The sequence below is a fragment of the Pteropus alecto genome, unplaced genomic scaffold, assembly GCF_000325575.1.
Source record: "Pteropus alecto unplaced genomic scaffold, ASM32557v1 scaffold40, whole genome shotgun sequence".
NCBI classification, from domain to species: domain Eukaryota; kingdom Metazoa; phylum Chordata; class Mammalia; order Chiroptera; family Pteropodidae; genus Pteropus; species Pteropus alecto.
In genome coordinates this window covers 16,665,690-16,682,726 of record NW_006431919.1, presented here as the reverse complement: position 1 = coordinate 16,682,726, position 17,037 = coordinate 16,665,690, and the positions used below count along the sequence as shown (strand labels likewise).

The following is a 17,037-nucleotide window of genomic DNA, read 5'->3' as shown; positions in this document are numbered from 1 at the left end:
GACCCCCAAAATAGGGTTTCTAATGGAAAGTCTGACAGACCCTTTACTGTAGTGGCACTACTGGGGGCAGCTATAATATTACCCTCATAATTCTACTATATAATAACAACAAAGAAAAAGAAGGTGAAGGGTCATTGTGCTTTGTCTTTAGAATTAAGATGGCTGTCTTCATCCTTACAGCATACTCTTAATTCTGGAGACACATCTTAATAACCTCTAAATAGTTCCAACAAAAGAGCCGTGTCAGAGGAATGAGCAGGCCCCAAGGTGTTTCAACTGGAGTGTTTTCATCTGCCTTTATTGCTCTATCCCTCTCCAGAATTAAGGCAATAACCTGTGATAAATTATTCAGGAACTGCTACAGGGATCAAAGCAAAATCATTCTGTTAAAGTGCTGTTTGCAACATTTGGCACTTAGTGCGAAAACTTTTAATGTGCGCATGCTGAAAATCAAGGATTTTAAATAATTTAACATTGTGGAGTTTATACGGAGGGACTAAAGATAGCAGGTTCCTATTTAACTGCTCCTCTTCCTCTGGTAAGTTTCATTCATTTTTCCTTAAAACCGATGACGTCATGGCCAAATCAAAAATGATGCATGAGTCAGGGGAGTATTTTGGACTACGGTTTACTATGGATACAATAATATGAGGGAAGAACATATATTTTGAACTAATGCTTCAGAGTCAGGATTTGTCACAGCATTTTCTTTCTTTCTTTTCCTTTACTTTGAAGAGAAAAACCCAAGACAAAAATTCAATGTTCTCTTCAATTTTATTAGGACTAAGTAAGAAAACAAACCTATAAATTTGAGAGTTTTGCAGCATTTCCTCCCCCTCGCAACCGTATTTCAATTTGGCAACACAGGTCCTTAATGTTTATGTTCATCCTAAAATCCGCATTTGAAAAATATCTATAAATAGGGAGTTAGAAAATCCTGGTAAGGGTTGCAAATTAAATGAATATAGCAGTCCTGAGGCATTTTCATAGAGATATTTTAACAGCATCACCTCCTGTGGATTGGAATACTAAATACTTTATTGAAGAACAAAACAGAACTGTTTTTATCTCTAGTACTTGCGAAATGAAGTACCTGAAAGCACTTTTGCATGTATTATTTATTCATCGTGATAGAAAAATAGCCTTAACCTAATAAATTACATTTAAAAGCATTTAGTGCAAAAGTTTTGTTTATGATAAAGCAACAGATTTAGTTCTTTACGGGTAGCTTAAAGCACCAAGTTTTCTTTATACAAATTAGACAGATGGTGCTTACAGTAGAATTTACTAAAGGTCTGTCACAACAAATGCAGCCAAGCTGCATATTTAATCACTGCAGAATCTTGTCTACCTGCAGCTGCCAACTGCTAATCCAATTTCCCTGATAAATGTGGCAAGAGACACGATCAGCAATAAAGAGCATCTAACTCCATTTTCCTGCAGGGCGTCTTTTGATGAACATTTAGGACGGAAGCGCGGAGTGCACTGTGTGGCCTTGGTTCGTGGCAGCTGCATGCATTCTGAGGCACAGTTCTCAGGTTACTCACTTAATTCTGCCACTATCATTACGTTGCTATTGATCTCGGTAGCTGTTGCCTACACAGCATTACTCTAGATGAAGCTGAATCAGGCAGTTATCATGCATCAAACTTGCTCAAAAGCCTGGAGATTTCCCCTTAATTACTTGTGATTTTATTTGCAAATACCGTTAAAGTGTAATCAAGCAGTCACTTTCCAGGGTCGTTAAGAACTTGCTGGTTTAGGGATATATCACTGGAACACCATTAAAAATGACTCTAGGAAGATGGTTTCTATCAAACTAGATGGGATTACATCAAAACGGGCTTGGAGCATAATGAAATCTTCAAATGAGACAAATGTAATTTTTATGAAGATGGTGGTTTTCAACTTCGCTTCTTTCTCATGTAAAGGGTAGCAATGGCCACCTTAAAGCTGCAGAGATCTTGCTGGTCACCAAAAATATTTGTAAAACACCTCAAAAAACACATCTAACCTGAGTAGAAATTCGGGTGAAGAATTTCAGCAAGACTATAAACACGAAGTCGGTCCCCATGATCCTTTTCGGTTTTACAATTCTGTGACAATCCCATGTTGATAAACGTTCATTTCAAAAACTCTATTTCAAATTAAAAGGTATAGTACTTGGCTAATTATTTTTTGGTAGAAGAATTATACTAAAATAACCATCGAAGGCCATCATTTTTCTAGTTGGCTTCTTGTTTTTTTTTTTTTTTTGGTAGAGAGAGGAGGAACCATTCAAAATGATGGTTAATATTTTCAACGTATTTCAAAGAGCAATAAAATATGACTCAGGCATCACCAACAAAGGTGCCTGCGTTCTCTGGAGTACATTTATTAGTCCCTTAAAAATAATAATCAGTGTCAATCTACTTAATACAGACCCGATATATTACAATTTCAGAAGATGCTATTCCTATTTAGCAGATCTTATGCTCCCCACCCTCCACATTAAAATATGGGGCTGTTTTGTCACAAACAGCTTGCTACACTTAAGGATTTTACTAATAAAACATAATGTTGTCTTAGATATTATGACTGTTGCCACAGCTGAACTGACTTGTCAAATCAATCCTAATATGGCTCCCACAGGCACATAAAAACCTTATTTAGCTATCAGTTATCCTAATCACTTTGTTCAGTTTAAGAATGCAATACTTCAAGCCCAGCTCCTATTTATACATATATGCCTAGCCATTTAATAAAGTCTTGATTTATATAAATTCTTGTTTAAAAAAATATTTAGAGACGTAGCGTTTTAGCATGTGTATGTTTGTGCGTTCCTCCATATAAACATGCTGAAACGTACAGGGCCGGGTAGATGAACAGAACGGGGAGGTTTAAGGTGGCGTACCCACGAGAAATGCTCTTTCAAAGATGCTGACTGCCACGAGAGACGAACCTGTGCCATCTAATCATCAACGGACTATCCGAACTCACCGCTGACCTCAAAGTGCATTTGTATAAGGAACTTCAGTACTTATATGAAACGTACGGCTCAAAGACACGTGCAGCCGGGAACGTGGGGTGGATGAGGCTCGGGGCGCACGTGCGCAGGCAGAGCCTTCTGCACCTAGGTATCCTAGGAAGGACAAAATTCTTTCCCCGTGCTTGGAAACGAACCCACCTTTACATCTTCTTGTTTAAAGTTGTTGTTGAATATTTGTAATATTGTTTCGAAAGAGACCGTCAGAGGCAGCATGAAATTCTCAAATTCGTCCTCATCTTCGCCTATCAGAAAAACAAAAGGGTGACCACGGTTTAAAACGTGTGCTATCGTATGTGAGCCTCAATCGCGAGAGCTCCGTTCAGGGTAGAAATGTTCTCGCGAAGGGGTTGGCCTGCAGTCACACGCAGGGCACATTTTGTGCTTTGGTTCATTGAATATTCTGGGGTTCTGCCTTCTCTTTTTGCACCAGATGAAACAGCAGAATTACTTACCAGCCATTTTGTTTTCCCCTGGCTCTTTACTGGACCAAACAGACTCGTGCCCCAGGCATCTCAGCCCCTCGGCTGTTAGGGGCCCCCAGAGCCACCCTGATGCCTCAGGAAGCGACTTTCAAAGCCTCAGAGACAAAGATCTTTTTTTCCCCTTCTCCTTGGGTGCCAAGACCCCGAAGGGCTCACAGACTCAGGTGCCCCGAGAAGTCTAAGTTATTATTCTTCTATTTATTATTTTGTTTTTAAAACTTAATTTGTTAAACAGAAAGCAGGGAAACTTTTATCTGCCAAATAGGATGAAGTACCTCGTGGGTCATTTCGATTTTAAGTACGTTCTCCATGGGTACATTTCCTCTTGTACTAAGCTTCCTTTTCTTTATAGAAAGGGAGAGACATTTTGTTATTATTTTTTTTTTTTTCTTTTTGACTTAAAAGTTAGACTACAGTTTTCTCAGGGGCTCTGCCAAAGCAGTCTTCACTTCACACGGATATGCACAACTGACAATTATATAGAGTATTCTTTTTAAAAGAGTTTTTCTTTCTAAATGAGAGAGTTGATTCTCATTCATCCTGTGCCACAGGGAACTAAGAGCCCCACTTTTACTGATGAAATAGGCAGAGAGAAGTTAGGTGACTTGCTCAACGTGGCATAATTTGGTCCTGCCTTCCTGATTTCTACCCTGTGTTTTAAAATAGAGCACTGAAGAGGAAACGAGATCTCAGAGAAGAGATCAGTGGTTCCCAAAGTTTGGTCCTTGACCCAGCAACATCAGTATCACCTGGGAACTCGTTAGAGTAAACTCCTGGCTTCCAGCCCAGATACACTGAATCAGAAACTCTGGGGTGAGGTCTAGTGATTTTTGTCTTAAGAGGCCCTCCAGGTAATTCAGAGACATGCAAATACTTGAGAAACAATGGCCTATACATCATTCTACAGACAAGGAAACTGAGGTCCAAGGCCACGTACACAGACCAACGGCAGAATCGGGATCTTTCGACTCGTAAGGATTGGCTCACTTGGCTGACCCTGATCTTTCGTGACTTCTCTTTTCCCTTTAACCTTACATAATTTGTTTCCAGAGTCCGAGAGAATCGGGGACTTGGCTTTGTTCACAACGAGATGTCAAAATGCTGAGTCTGTCCTGGTGTGCTGTTGGAGGCAAGGGTCAAGATCCCAGCCAAAGGGTGAGGCAGAACAAATTATAATCCCTGCTCCGTCGACTGGCTGTGCGACCAAGTTATTCCTCTTAGGCACGCCCTCTGTCAGGCGGTGACAACATCGGAGAGCTTTACAGAGCCATTCTTATTTTCCAAAGCCTGGTCAGATGATCACTTTCCCAACGTCTGAGCCAAGCTCCTCCACAAGTGCCCAAGGTCCCACCGCAAGTGTCCCGCCTTCCCACTTTGGTTTCACACGGCATTCTGTCTGACTGTAGATACCATTTATCAGAAGGCCTTAGATGGCGGGTATTTAGGCATATAGCTTATGATAACACTAATAATACCACCTACATCATTCCACCATTACCATCATCTGATGAGGGTTACTGTGGGGATTGAAGGAGATAAAGTTTATAACGTGTATGTAAATCATCAGGTCTATCGGCCTACACTGATAGTATCTTTGGCTTCGCTTCTGGAGAGCCGAGACTGTATCTCTGCATTTCTCAGTCAAAGAGAATGCCATAGGAAGGGCTCTGATAAACAGAACTCAGAACAGAGAGTAATGAACAGCCTTGGTGTCTGGCTTCCCCACATACTTCCCCACAGCTTCAGATATTTACCAGTCACTCTGAGTCTGTTTTCTCACCTACAAAATAAGGATGAAAATACCTATCTGTGAAGGTTATTGTCAATATTAAATCTTATAACACGTGAAAAATAGAAGGTGCTCAGTAAACAGCAGCGGTGATACTAGCATTTTAGTATTTGTACTGAGAACAGTGCCTGGCATGTATTAGAGAAATACTGTATTTGAATAGAAATTCGCCTTTATTGCACAATAAAGGTGAATTTTAAAACTCCCTTATTTAATAAGACACCTGATATAGAATAATGCGTTCACTGAAGTAAACGTTATCAAATCCTTAAATATGTAATACATTTACATTCTATTTAAACTATATAATTTCGATCCTCTAAGATGAAGCATTTTCTAAGTGTGCAAGTATTGACGGGAACACCGCAGGCTGACAAGGGAGCTGGAAAGATTGGGTGCCTGAATCCTGGCTCTGCTACTGCTAGCCGTCTGGTTTTGGATAAAGTCTCTTCACTCATTCAAACCTTCGTGTCCTCATCTGTCATTAAATAATATTTACAGTAGACCCCCCTTATCTGTGGGGTCACTTTCTACAGTTTCAATTACCCATGCTTAACCGAGGTCCAAAAACACGAAATGAAAAATTCCAGAAATAAAACGATTCATAAGTTTTCAATTGCGTGCTGCTCTGAGTCGCATGATGAAATCTTGTGGCATTTCACCCTGTCCCGGCCGGGCCGTGAATCATCGCTCTGTCCGGTGTGTCCACGCTGCAGATGCTCCCCCGCCCATCTGGCGCCAAGCAGCCGTCTCGGTCAGGGCCACTGTCACGGTATCGCGGAGCTCGTGTTCACCCAACCCTCGTTCTACTTAACAGCGACACGAAGCGCGGGGGCGGCGAGGCTGGCAAGGCGGATCTGCCACAGAGAAGCCGTGAAGTGCTTCCTTTAAGTGAGAGGTGAAAGTTTCTGACTTACGGAGGAAAGAAAAAAAATCGTATGCTGAGGCGGCTAAGAACGATGGGAAGAAGAAACCTATCTGTGAAATTGTGAAGGAGGAAAAAAATGTGTGCTCGCTTCGCTGTCACGCCTCGAACTGCAAAAGTTATGGCCACAGTGCCTGGTAAGTGCTTAGTTAGGATGGAAGAGGCATTAAATCTGCAGGTGGGAGACCTGCACGGAAAACGCGTCTGACTGACGGCCATGCTCTGCGCCAGGAAGAATCGAGCCAGTACGAAACGCTTCAGCAAGGGGCCGCCTGAACCGGGGGCCACACTCACATCTTTTCTTACAGTGTATTATTATAACTGTTCTATTTTATTATTAGCTATCGTTAATCTCTTTACTGTGCCCGATTTAGAAACTACACTTTCCCACAGTCATGTATGTATAGAAAGAAACAACATCTGCAGGGTTCGGTACTATTTGTGGTTTCGAGCATCCACTGGGGGTCTCAGAATGTATCTCCCGTGGATGGGCGGGGGAGGGGGCTACCGTACTTCATAAAGTTAGCTGTAAGGATTAAATGACAAAACATGTGTAAGTGCCCTTGCTCAGTGTCTGGCACTTAATGAAGGACGGCCATTAGCGTTTTTGTTGTTTGGAGTTTGACATGGACTTAGGCGATGATGGTGATCCAATAAAGTGTGGCCACGAGGTCCCTAGGCCGATAGCCTTCCGCTGGGAGCAAAGCTTTTCCGGGGAAAGCATAAACTCAGGATTTTAACATTTCCACCCTTTCCTTAACGTACTGAGCTACTGATCAAAAAACTTCCTGACTTCACCTCTTTCCTCAGTCAAATTTTGAGGCAAACAGGGACATCGGGAGCACAAGGGCGCGGCCACCAGAATGCGCAGGGAGAAGTCAAGGAGAAGATACCGAAGACAAACGTGAGCAGCGATTCTACTTAAACGTCACTTCTGCAGAAAAGGCCTCCACTGAGCACTGCACCTGAGATGGCACCGCGGTACCTACCTCCCGCCCTCAGCCACTTTCCAACCCTTATGAGACTTACGTAGTATGACTGGCTAGTAATTTACATATGTATTCGCTGCCCTCCCTACTAGAACACAAGCTCCTTGGGGAAGTGACCTGGTCTGTTTCGATCCTGGCCGTATCCCTACAGGGTGCTTGGTATAGCGTCTGGCACTCGAGGAATATCTGCATAGTGTCTGAATGAATAACAGCGGTCATTTCCTGAGTGCTGACTATGCGCAGGCAATGACTCTGGTGCTCAGTTTACGTAACGAACACCCACGCGGCTCTTACTACGTTTGACGCACTGTTGCATGTCATAAACTGTGTCCACAATCCTGTGAAGTTAGGTGATGATTTCCTTCATTCTACATGTGAACTAAGAGGCTCAAAGGAGATAAGCGATTTGCCCAATATCCTCCGGCTGATAAAATGTCAGTGAACTAGGATCCTCAACCAAATCTGCTTTGCTGCCGATCTCATGTTCTTCTCCCCATGTCTCTGTTGGAGTGGAAGGTGTCAGAGGTGGGGGCTCAAGTCAGGGTCACGGAATCTTGAGTCTGGAGCTGCACCAAAAGGGAGAAGAATAATCGACGTGGCTGGTGAGGAGAAAAATTCCTCAGCAGTCGTTCAAGGTTAAGGCAGGCGACGCCGAGACACCGGTGGCCTTATTCTGACAAGAGTGTTTGCCTTTCAGGTAGCACTGCTTCCTCTGTGACTGCGACGTGACGTGCTGTATCCTCCACGCTGCGAAGCTGCTCAATTCTGCTTACATCATGCGAACAACTTTATACAACACGTTACAGGCTGTTTCCTCATCTGTGTTATGACGTCATATTCAAATATGCAGACATATATTTAGTATGTCGAATGTATATGTGATCACTTTATAAATAATACTTGAATCTGACTTTTTTTCCCTAACAAGATGAGGGCCCAGAAACCAGTTTGATTTGAAGGCAAAGTGCCTGTTTATAGATTAATATTTTCAATGACATCGAGTAAAGTAAATATTAACATAACACTGTAAGTTCTCAGTCATGCGCAGATTTTAAAATAATAATAAATTCTTTGGCTTTTAAGTAAAACCCAAAGCTAATTCCCTCCACTGGATTTCTGAGGATCTCATTCAATAGAAAGCTATTCCTTTTTCTGAGTTTCAAATATTTTTCCTTTGAAGTGACATTAAAATACTGATAGAAACTCTGTCAGTAGGTTGGCTTTTGGATAGTTGCAGGACACTAGATTTGTTATTTTGTGTCATTTAAAACCTCGAGTGGTGGGAATGTAAAACGGTGCAGCCACTGTGGAAAAAAGTTTGGCAGTTACTCAAAAAGTTAAACACAGAACTGCGATGTGATTCAGCAATTTTACCCCTAGATATAAACCCAAGAGAAGTGAAAGCCTGTGTCCACACAAGACTTACACACGAATGTTCATAGAAGCATTAGCATCACAGCCAAAAGGCAGAAACGACCCAATTGTGCATCAACTATTCATCAATGGATAAATAATATGGTATATTTACACGAAGGAATATTAGTCAGCGGTAAAAGGGAACGAAGTGCTGACACATGCTAAAATATGAATGGGCCGTGAAAACATTATGCCAGACAGAATATTATGCGATTCCATTTATATTAAAGGCCTAGAATGGGCAAATCCATAGAGCTGGAACGTAGATTAGGGGCTGCCAGGGGCTGCGGGGAGGGGTAAGAAGGAGTGACTGCTTGAAGACACAGAGTTTCTTTCTGGGGTGATGAAAATATTCTGGAATTAGATGATGATGGTTGTAAAACTATAAGAATAGTCTAAATATACTAAATACTACTGAATTGTACACTTTAAAAGGATAAATTTTATGGTATGTAAATCTCGAAAAATAAAAAACCAAAACCACAAACAATAAAACTCTGGGTTTCTTTCCCCCTATCTCCATCCCTTGAAATGTATACAGAATAGTGAAATTTCTCATTTCCTCAAATTCCTCAGCTGGATTACACGGGGAGCGGCCAAGGAGAAGCAAGTAATAAAGTAACTATGGTAATGACAAATGATGGTGGCCAGCAGTTACTAGGATTTACCGCGTGACGAGCATTACGCGAAACACTTTGGTATCGGTGATAGGTCGGTGTGGCAGGCTGAGTAGTGGCCCCCAAAGGTGTCCACATCCAAACCCTTGGACTCTGTGAAGATGTTCGATTCTATGACAAAGGGGCATTAAGGCTGCTAATCAATTGACTTTGACATCGAAGGTTATCCTGGTCATCTGGGGGGTCCGATGTAATCACGAAGGTCCTTGAAAGCATTAGAGGGGAGAAGACAGGGAGAGCTGGCAACGTGAGGCGCTGGTCCAATGTCACTGGAGAGAGAGGGCCACGGGCTCAGGAAGCAGCCCGTCTCTGGACTGGGGCAGGCGAGGGGACACGTCCCTCCTGAGCGCCTACAGAGAGCAGCACTGTCCTGCCGACACCCTGACTCAGCCCACTGAGACCCATCTCAGACCTCCGACCTCCAGAATTGTAAAATGAGGAATTTGTAATATTTTAGCATCGACTTTGTGGTAAGTCGTGACAGTGGTAACAGGAAACTAACACAGTCAGTAACGTTCGGGCCTGAAGCCTCTGTTTCAAACTAAAGAGAATGAAGAGGACGAACAATCCATTCAAAACCAAGTCGCGGCGGGTAATGTCAGAAGAGCCAGCGACTCCCACAGGCCCAGGCCCACACCACCGGCTCTTCCCCAGTGCTTCATTCAGACAGCGCGTGTGAAGTTCCAGGATGAAGTCTTGAGAAACGTGCTTAGCTAGATCTGCCTAACTTGGGCCAGAATTCGGTTTTTGTTTTCATTTCCCTCTAAACTGCCTAGCAGTTCTACCGGGCTTTGAGATGGCTTGTGGCTTCAGGCAGGGCAGCATGGTATTCCAGTCTGTCAGGAAGTGTCGCCGACTTATGCTCCTTTGGAAAACGGTAGCCCAGGTACTGAAGGCAGGATGGCTGCATCAAGGGCACCGAACCTGCCTCGTCGGGAGGTGCCGGTGGCAGTCAGTGTCCCTAACAGTACATTCAGTCAACATTTGTGTCGTGATATATACTGAGTACTTGTTTTGCGACAGAAATTGTTCCAGGCCCTTTTTGCACATCTTTATCTTATTTAAGCCACGTGACAACTCTTTAAGGTAGATTTCTCCATTTAATAGATAAAAAAATTGAGGCTCCCTTTAATCCCTCTCCCTAGGGAACCAGAATGTTTATTTTAATTCCCAGAAGAAAAATACATTGCCCGCTGCAGACTGTTGTACTCCTTCCCTAAGAAGCTACCCTAAAAAGTTTCGTCCCTGAAGCACCTCGTCCCCTGGGGTGCTTTGGACTGTACCCTCAAAACCAGGTAAGTTATTAAAACTGGATCTGGACTTAATGGGCTGCTTTCTGCCTACAGGGCCAGCTAATTAGTCTTAATTATCTCATTATAGATTCTAAGTATTTCCAGCTGCTTCTTTACCCCTTATTGCCCACTCCCACCCCCCGCCCCCCACGTCTATTTTCCAGACTGTCTTTGCCAAGTCATGGACACGGGTGATAGATGGGTGTATTCTTCCTATCTATCAGAACATTAGCTGCTTCTGATCAAGCTTCTCCCTTGCTAAATCCTCCTGGGATATCTTTTGCGTTTCTTTATTCATCAAAAGAAATACGCTTTGGCCAATTATTAGACATAAGGACAAATTTTAAAAACTGCATTTGACTTTCACTGATCATGGAAATATAATATACCTATATAGGGCAAATAATAAACGTGAATCTATCTTTATTTGATAGAAGCTGGGAAAGTAACCCTTCTCCCTACTTCTCACTGTCTCCAAAGCCTCGAATCAATCATTCAGTCCAAATAGTTCAAACAAAAATGAAGAAGAAAAAGTTACATTTCCTAATCAATCGGACATGTGAAAGGTGGAAGTAACGACTTAGCAAAAGGAATGAGAACGTGTGGTCACAGGGCTACAGGGCCCATGACCGACTCTGGGCAAAACATCTAATCTCTGCACCTCACTTTTCCAACGGCCGGACAATGCAACGGTACCTGCTCGTGTGGGCTGTCACGAGGATCGAACAGGGTAATGTATATAAAAGTGGTTTTAAAACTACAAATCTGTAAACAGATCTTAGTTATTATTACTAAAGAAAAGGAAAGTTTCCTCCTTCTGTGTATTTTTAACTTCTATCCTTACTAGCGATTTGTAGAATACTCTTCCTTTTTGATTCAAGTCATTTACTTGTTATTTAAAATTTCTGAAATTCCAGCTAGAGATATCTTTAGGTGTTAAGTACCCGTTATAAGCCACAAAGGTAGATGGATGCTATGTTACCCTCGTCCCTATAGAGAGAACTATCTCTTCATGTGTATAAACGCCATTTTAATATTAGCTTCCCTGGGATCATTAAAATATATGACTGCATCTGAGAGTCTGAGTATCTGAGGAAAGCTTTGCTCGCTCAGGTTCTATCATCACGATTCTCATCTTCAGAGTTTGAGATAAGGTGCACTCATAAAAGGTGCAAGGGAAAACAACTACTGGTGACATTGGACACTTCTAAATTTGTGGCTGATAACAACTGAATTTGTAACTAATAATACTAAGTTCTCCACAAAACAAAAAGCCTTGTTATAGCTTTTTTCCACACTTACTAGCCTCTCCGATATTTGTCAACTGAATTCACTTCCACTCGAATTAAACAAAACAGAAGGTTTTTATTTATTCCAGTATTTTATACTGAACGGCTCCCCGGAGGGTCTCCATTTACTGGCTTGGGTAATACTATCTTTCTTTTAGTTTATTAGATTGACGAAGTTAATTTAAAAAAAACCTAAGGAACTTTAAGTGATTCTTGGAAGGGCTACCATGCATACACGTATGGTCGGTCGCCCATTGTCTTCTGTAAGGTATCTCGTGAAGGGAATTTTTCCATTTCCATTTATAATTTCTTGGAATACAAAAAATACATCGCCAACGCGAAACGTCATTGTTCTGATGATGAAATGTTTTCAATTATGTTCTTTATTCAGCAGAACATTTTATCTAGTTTAGCCAAGGAGCAATTTGATAAAATAGTACAACTGTTTATTGCCAAAAAAAATCCCCATTTTCATCTGAAACACAACCTGGGGCACATAGCATCTAATTAAATTCACACAAAGCACAAATTGTTGAATCGAAACCAAAATGCATTTCAAAGTAAATATCAATTAATGTGACACCCAATTTCTAATCACTCCGATGTGCAAGGCTTATACACAAAACATTCAATTTATTTTGTAGGACTGAATTAGAATATGCTTTCTAGCAATCCAAGAATCACATCTAGTGCTTTGCTAGCAGCTTGGTTAGGTGTTTTTTTCTCTTTGATTCTTACAAAAAAATCATCGTTATAAAAAGTTCCTCCTTAAATTTTTCTTCATTTAGTTTGAGAAGGATGGACTCTTATTACCTGATATTTTTATTTCTTTCATTTAATACGTGGATGTCTGCTTCTTTTGGCAAAGAGAACTATCTCTTTTTTCCTTGTTTCCATGACAGTGAACACACAATAGAAAACTATAAAACCACATATACGGGAATACTGACAACGTTCTAGTCGACCCAGTTTGTGAGAAAAGGCTCGAATGATAAAACTGTTTTCAACAACACTCGACAAATGATCGTCTATAAAATAATAACACTTTGAATAGAGGCACCACAAGCGACTAATCTAGCACAAGAGTGGTCAAGTGTAGCAAGTCACTGGTGGAAGTCATCAGCCATTTCACCTGCTTTGTCTTGGAGAGGCCACCGGTCAAAGCTACGCCCAGAGAGAGCCTGGCAGGCAGACCTGACTCTGGGAGACATGAGGATGGCGTCTTGGTTACCGTCCACGTGAGTGCCACTCATTTGCCAAATATCTACCGAGTGCCTACGGCGAACAGATAATGGGGCTGGTGCTACAGAACATGACAAAGGCGAAGTCTGGGCGCCGAGGGAGCTCATCAGATTTGGGGCTCCCTCTGGTTCTCAAGGCAAAGACGCTCCAGTAACACACACCACGAACTGTCACTTGATGCTTATGACTGCCACCATTTTAAAAAGCGAAAAACACTGATAAATAAGAAAGAATCTCTTTCCAAACAACGTAAAAGTTCCATGAGTGGGGTAGCTATTGTTTTTAATTTTACCTATATCCAATTCTGTTTCTCACAAGATATCTAAAAAATGCTTGCAATGTAACAAACATTTATCTTAAAAAAAAAAAAACAACTAAAAAAAATCAATTTATAGAGGGGATGGGGGAGGGAGTAGGTGGGTGGGGTAAAAGGCGTCAAATATGTAGTGACATTAAAGAATTAAAATAAATAAGTAAATGAAATCAATTTGTACTTTATCTTGTTACAGGTTAAGTATTTCAAAGAACTCTAATCCTGGTGAAACCTAATAAAATCCTATGATTCAAACTCATACATTTTTACCTCGGTTTCTCATACCTGAGTTTACAGTGAGCCACGCAGAACAGAAGCCGCCTTGGCAGAGGCGATGCGCCGCGCAAGGCCCTTTGGGCACCGTCAGGCCCATCAGCCGTCAGCGCCGGAGAGCGTGACCGCGGTCCCGTGGTGTAAGCCACCGCAGACACACGCGCGTTCTTTTGTCTACGACGCCCATGTGAAAACAGACCCTGACCCCTTCCATTGCCAGGTCCTGAGGACGTGCGTGTCGGGGGCTAATTTCTAGGAAATCTCCTCCAGCTAGTTCTCTTTCGTTCTGGTCCCCCATTTCTGTCGCTCCGTCTGCCAGGATCATTCGAAGAGCAATTCTAAGGCTCCGGGAATAAATTCAGTCCAGACAAGGGCCCCGCGGCCTTCTTTAATGCTCGGACTACAGGGAAGGAGGAGGGCAAGCTCGCTGAGGGCAGGGTACAGTATGGCCAGGTCTCTGTAGTGCCCTCAGAGCTCAGCACAGTGTGCTCTCTAAATGATTTATTTCAGGACAATGACAAAGAACCTGGGCTGCTCTTCTTCTCTCCAAGGCAGCAGCCAAAACGTAATATAGGCCGGTGTGCAGTATGCAAAGCTGTCGCTCAGATCTACTTGCCTAAGGTAGCAGATGATTGGGTTTTGCACGCCTGGTTTACACTCTTCAAATATTTATAGACAGTTCTCTTTGCCTCGAGCCCTAGTTGTCACTTAGCCAAGTTATACATACATGGTTCTTTTAATCTTTCCTTCGAAATCAATCCTGCTAAGCTCTTTAATCATTCTAGTTGCATTTCCCTCAACTTTTAGCTGTTTGTCTTTATGCTAATTTTTTTCTGTTGAAATGCACAAAAATAATCCAAGAGTGGAGCAGAGAGGGGTTTGGTCATCTTTCCATTACAAGGTTCAATGCCTTTTATATGCAAAATAAAATTATTTATCCTCTTTCCTTTTGAAGGATCACATTTTAAAAATTCATATTTAAGTTGATGGATCAATCAATACATCACAAGAGAGAGGAAGAAAAAGGTATCATCAGTAGTATATTCTCTAAGGATGATATCGTCACTGACTAAACTCTCACGTGTCTACAAAATGATTAATTTAACCTGCGATATTCAATCATAAAGGAAAATGGAGACCCAGAGTAATGCGGGCACCACAGAGAGGTGTAAGTGCCTGTCTAAGGGGCTGTCTACCTGTGGAGATTCCTGGCCAACCTCGGCTTTTCAATTAAAAAAAATTCAAGTTTATTTTTCCCATTGCGTAAGTATGAAAGAAAAATTCAAACAATCAGAAACAAGGAAAGGTTACCTCTAGCCAAGTACCCAAAGACAATATTTAACATTTTTGAAGAATTTCATCTGAGTCTTTTTTTGATATATTGCCCCTTGCCTTTTCTACTATTATACCAGGAAATTTCATATCTTGCATTATTTTTAAATCGTAATTTTAATGACCACACACTATTCCATCAAGTGGGTGTGACTAATTTTACAATTCCCTATGTTGGACATCTATATTGTTTCTATTTTTTTCTCTATATTAAACATCATCACAAAGAAAATCTTTCTGTGTAAAGCTTTCCTGTCTTTAAGCTCATTCCTGGATTCGCGGCAGTAAAATTAATGTATTAAAAGATACCCGGAAAATAAATTTTAAGGTAAAGAATTAGTGCAAGTGCTATTTGAAGTGAAAAATACCACCTAAAGTAAAGATTTGTCTTTTGGCCCCGACGCTAACGAGTGAATGCTCAAATCTTAGAAAGTCGTAGAAAACTGCTGGAGTTGGCAAATTCCAATCAATTAAATGTGGTACTCACTAGAATTTCACTTCTTTATCCACACGAATGTACTGTCGATCCCTTATTAAGCAAGCTTAAGTTATTAACCTTACCTAGATCTACCATGAGCAGGCGAGTGAGGGCTGTGTAGAAGGTTGTTCGACACCTGAAGTCACTGAGACTGTACCTGTCACTGATGCCCAGGAAGGGGAAGTGTTCACTCTGATAAAAGCAAAAGAGCATCCACGGTTACTAATGTTTTATCTAAGTGACCCGGAACATTTTAGTCATTCATTAAAGCAAATGAGACTTACCGTGTGATTTTTTAGCATAAATTTCACGGCATCTATCTTCACGAGCTTTTTTAAAAGAATATAGGTAATAGAAGTTAAGGAATCTGGGGAAATAGAACTCTTATCAATAGGTAATAAATCACAAAATAACGCCGAACTATAATGGCATTAATTTCTATTTATGAAGAACAAATATTATTTCTAAAGAGTATTCCTATAGAAAAGTCCTTCATGCTATTAAGAACGATAATCCATTATTAACCAGTGCAATTACTTTTCCTAGCTTATACATGTTCTAGTTATGGAAGGAAAGAATGAATCTTATAATTAAGATAAAAACTTCTTTACTATTAAAGCCTTCATAGCGGAAGATTAAAACTGACCTTTTTTACATTTGGGGTGTAATGTGAGAACTTCTTTCCACTTAATATTATTGTATAATAAAATAATTATAAAAGATCCATAATAGGTTATCAAAAAAGAAAAATTTTCAATTCTAAGAGACAAGGAGCTCAGTTAGTAGAAATCTAGGAAAATTCTGCTTCAGATGAAGATCAGAACACAATGAGGGGGATGTGGCAGACTGCACGTCACGGTGTTAGAGGACAGGCTGAGAGGACCCAATAGAGGACCTAATATTTCTTAACTCCCTACTAGGTGCAAGACATATTTGTTAACTCACCTCATCTTGACAATTACACTGTTAAATAGTGTTTATGATTTCTAATTCATAGATAAGAAAACAAACACTCATTGAATTAAGTTGCTTGTCCCAGATGACACAGCTGTGGATTGACGGTGCAGAGCCTCGGAGTGGGGTCCGATTCCACTTTCTACTGCATCGCATTATGACCTGGGCACTTTGACTCAGAATGAGAATAACGTTGAGAAGTCATAAACGGGCTCACGTGGCCTAAATAATTTCTGGTTAATGCCGTCATCAAAGAAGGGCTGATGTGGGCTCTAAGAACATCTATTCGGTTTCTAAACACCCCTTTCTTTTACTTTACCCCCGTCGCGTGTTTTCTACTGCAGCCAGGGCCTCTCTTGGTCATCCCTGCATACTCGCTCATACTTCTCTTGCAGGCGATCATAGCCCTACATGGCGCCTTTCACGTTTCCAAAGAAAACGCTGGCTCTTTCCTTCACATCGTCTCCAAATACAGAACTCTGGGATTGCCTCTGTACGGGGGCACTGAGCAGTCTAGCTCTGAACTCTGGTCACTCAGGCGTGCATGTAAAGAGTAGA

At 41.4% G+C, this 17,037-nt stretch overlaps 1 protein-coding gene across 5 annotated transcripts in view; it reads right to left on the bottom strand.

Annotated features, from left to right (window-relative positions):
* Positions 1–17,037, bottom strand: part of RANBP17 (RAN binding protein 17) — a 245,233-nt gene that overhangs the window by 65,526 nt on the left and 162,670 nt on the right. For all 5 annotated transcript variants that reach the window (XM_025043079.1, XM_006906589.3, XM_025043080.1 and 2 more), the window contains 3 exons: positions 15,810–15,873; positions 15,609–15,717; positions 3,167–3,270 (listed from right to left, as the gene is read on the bottom strand). In XM_025043079.1, the coding sequence (XP_024898847.1) occupies positions 3,167–3,270; positions 15,609–15,717; positions 15,810–15,873 (277 nt within the window). The remainder of the gene's footprint in view (positions 1–3,166; positions 3,271–15,608; positions 15,718–15,809; positions 15,874–17,037) is intronic.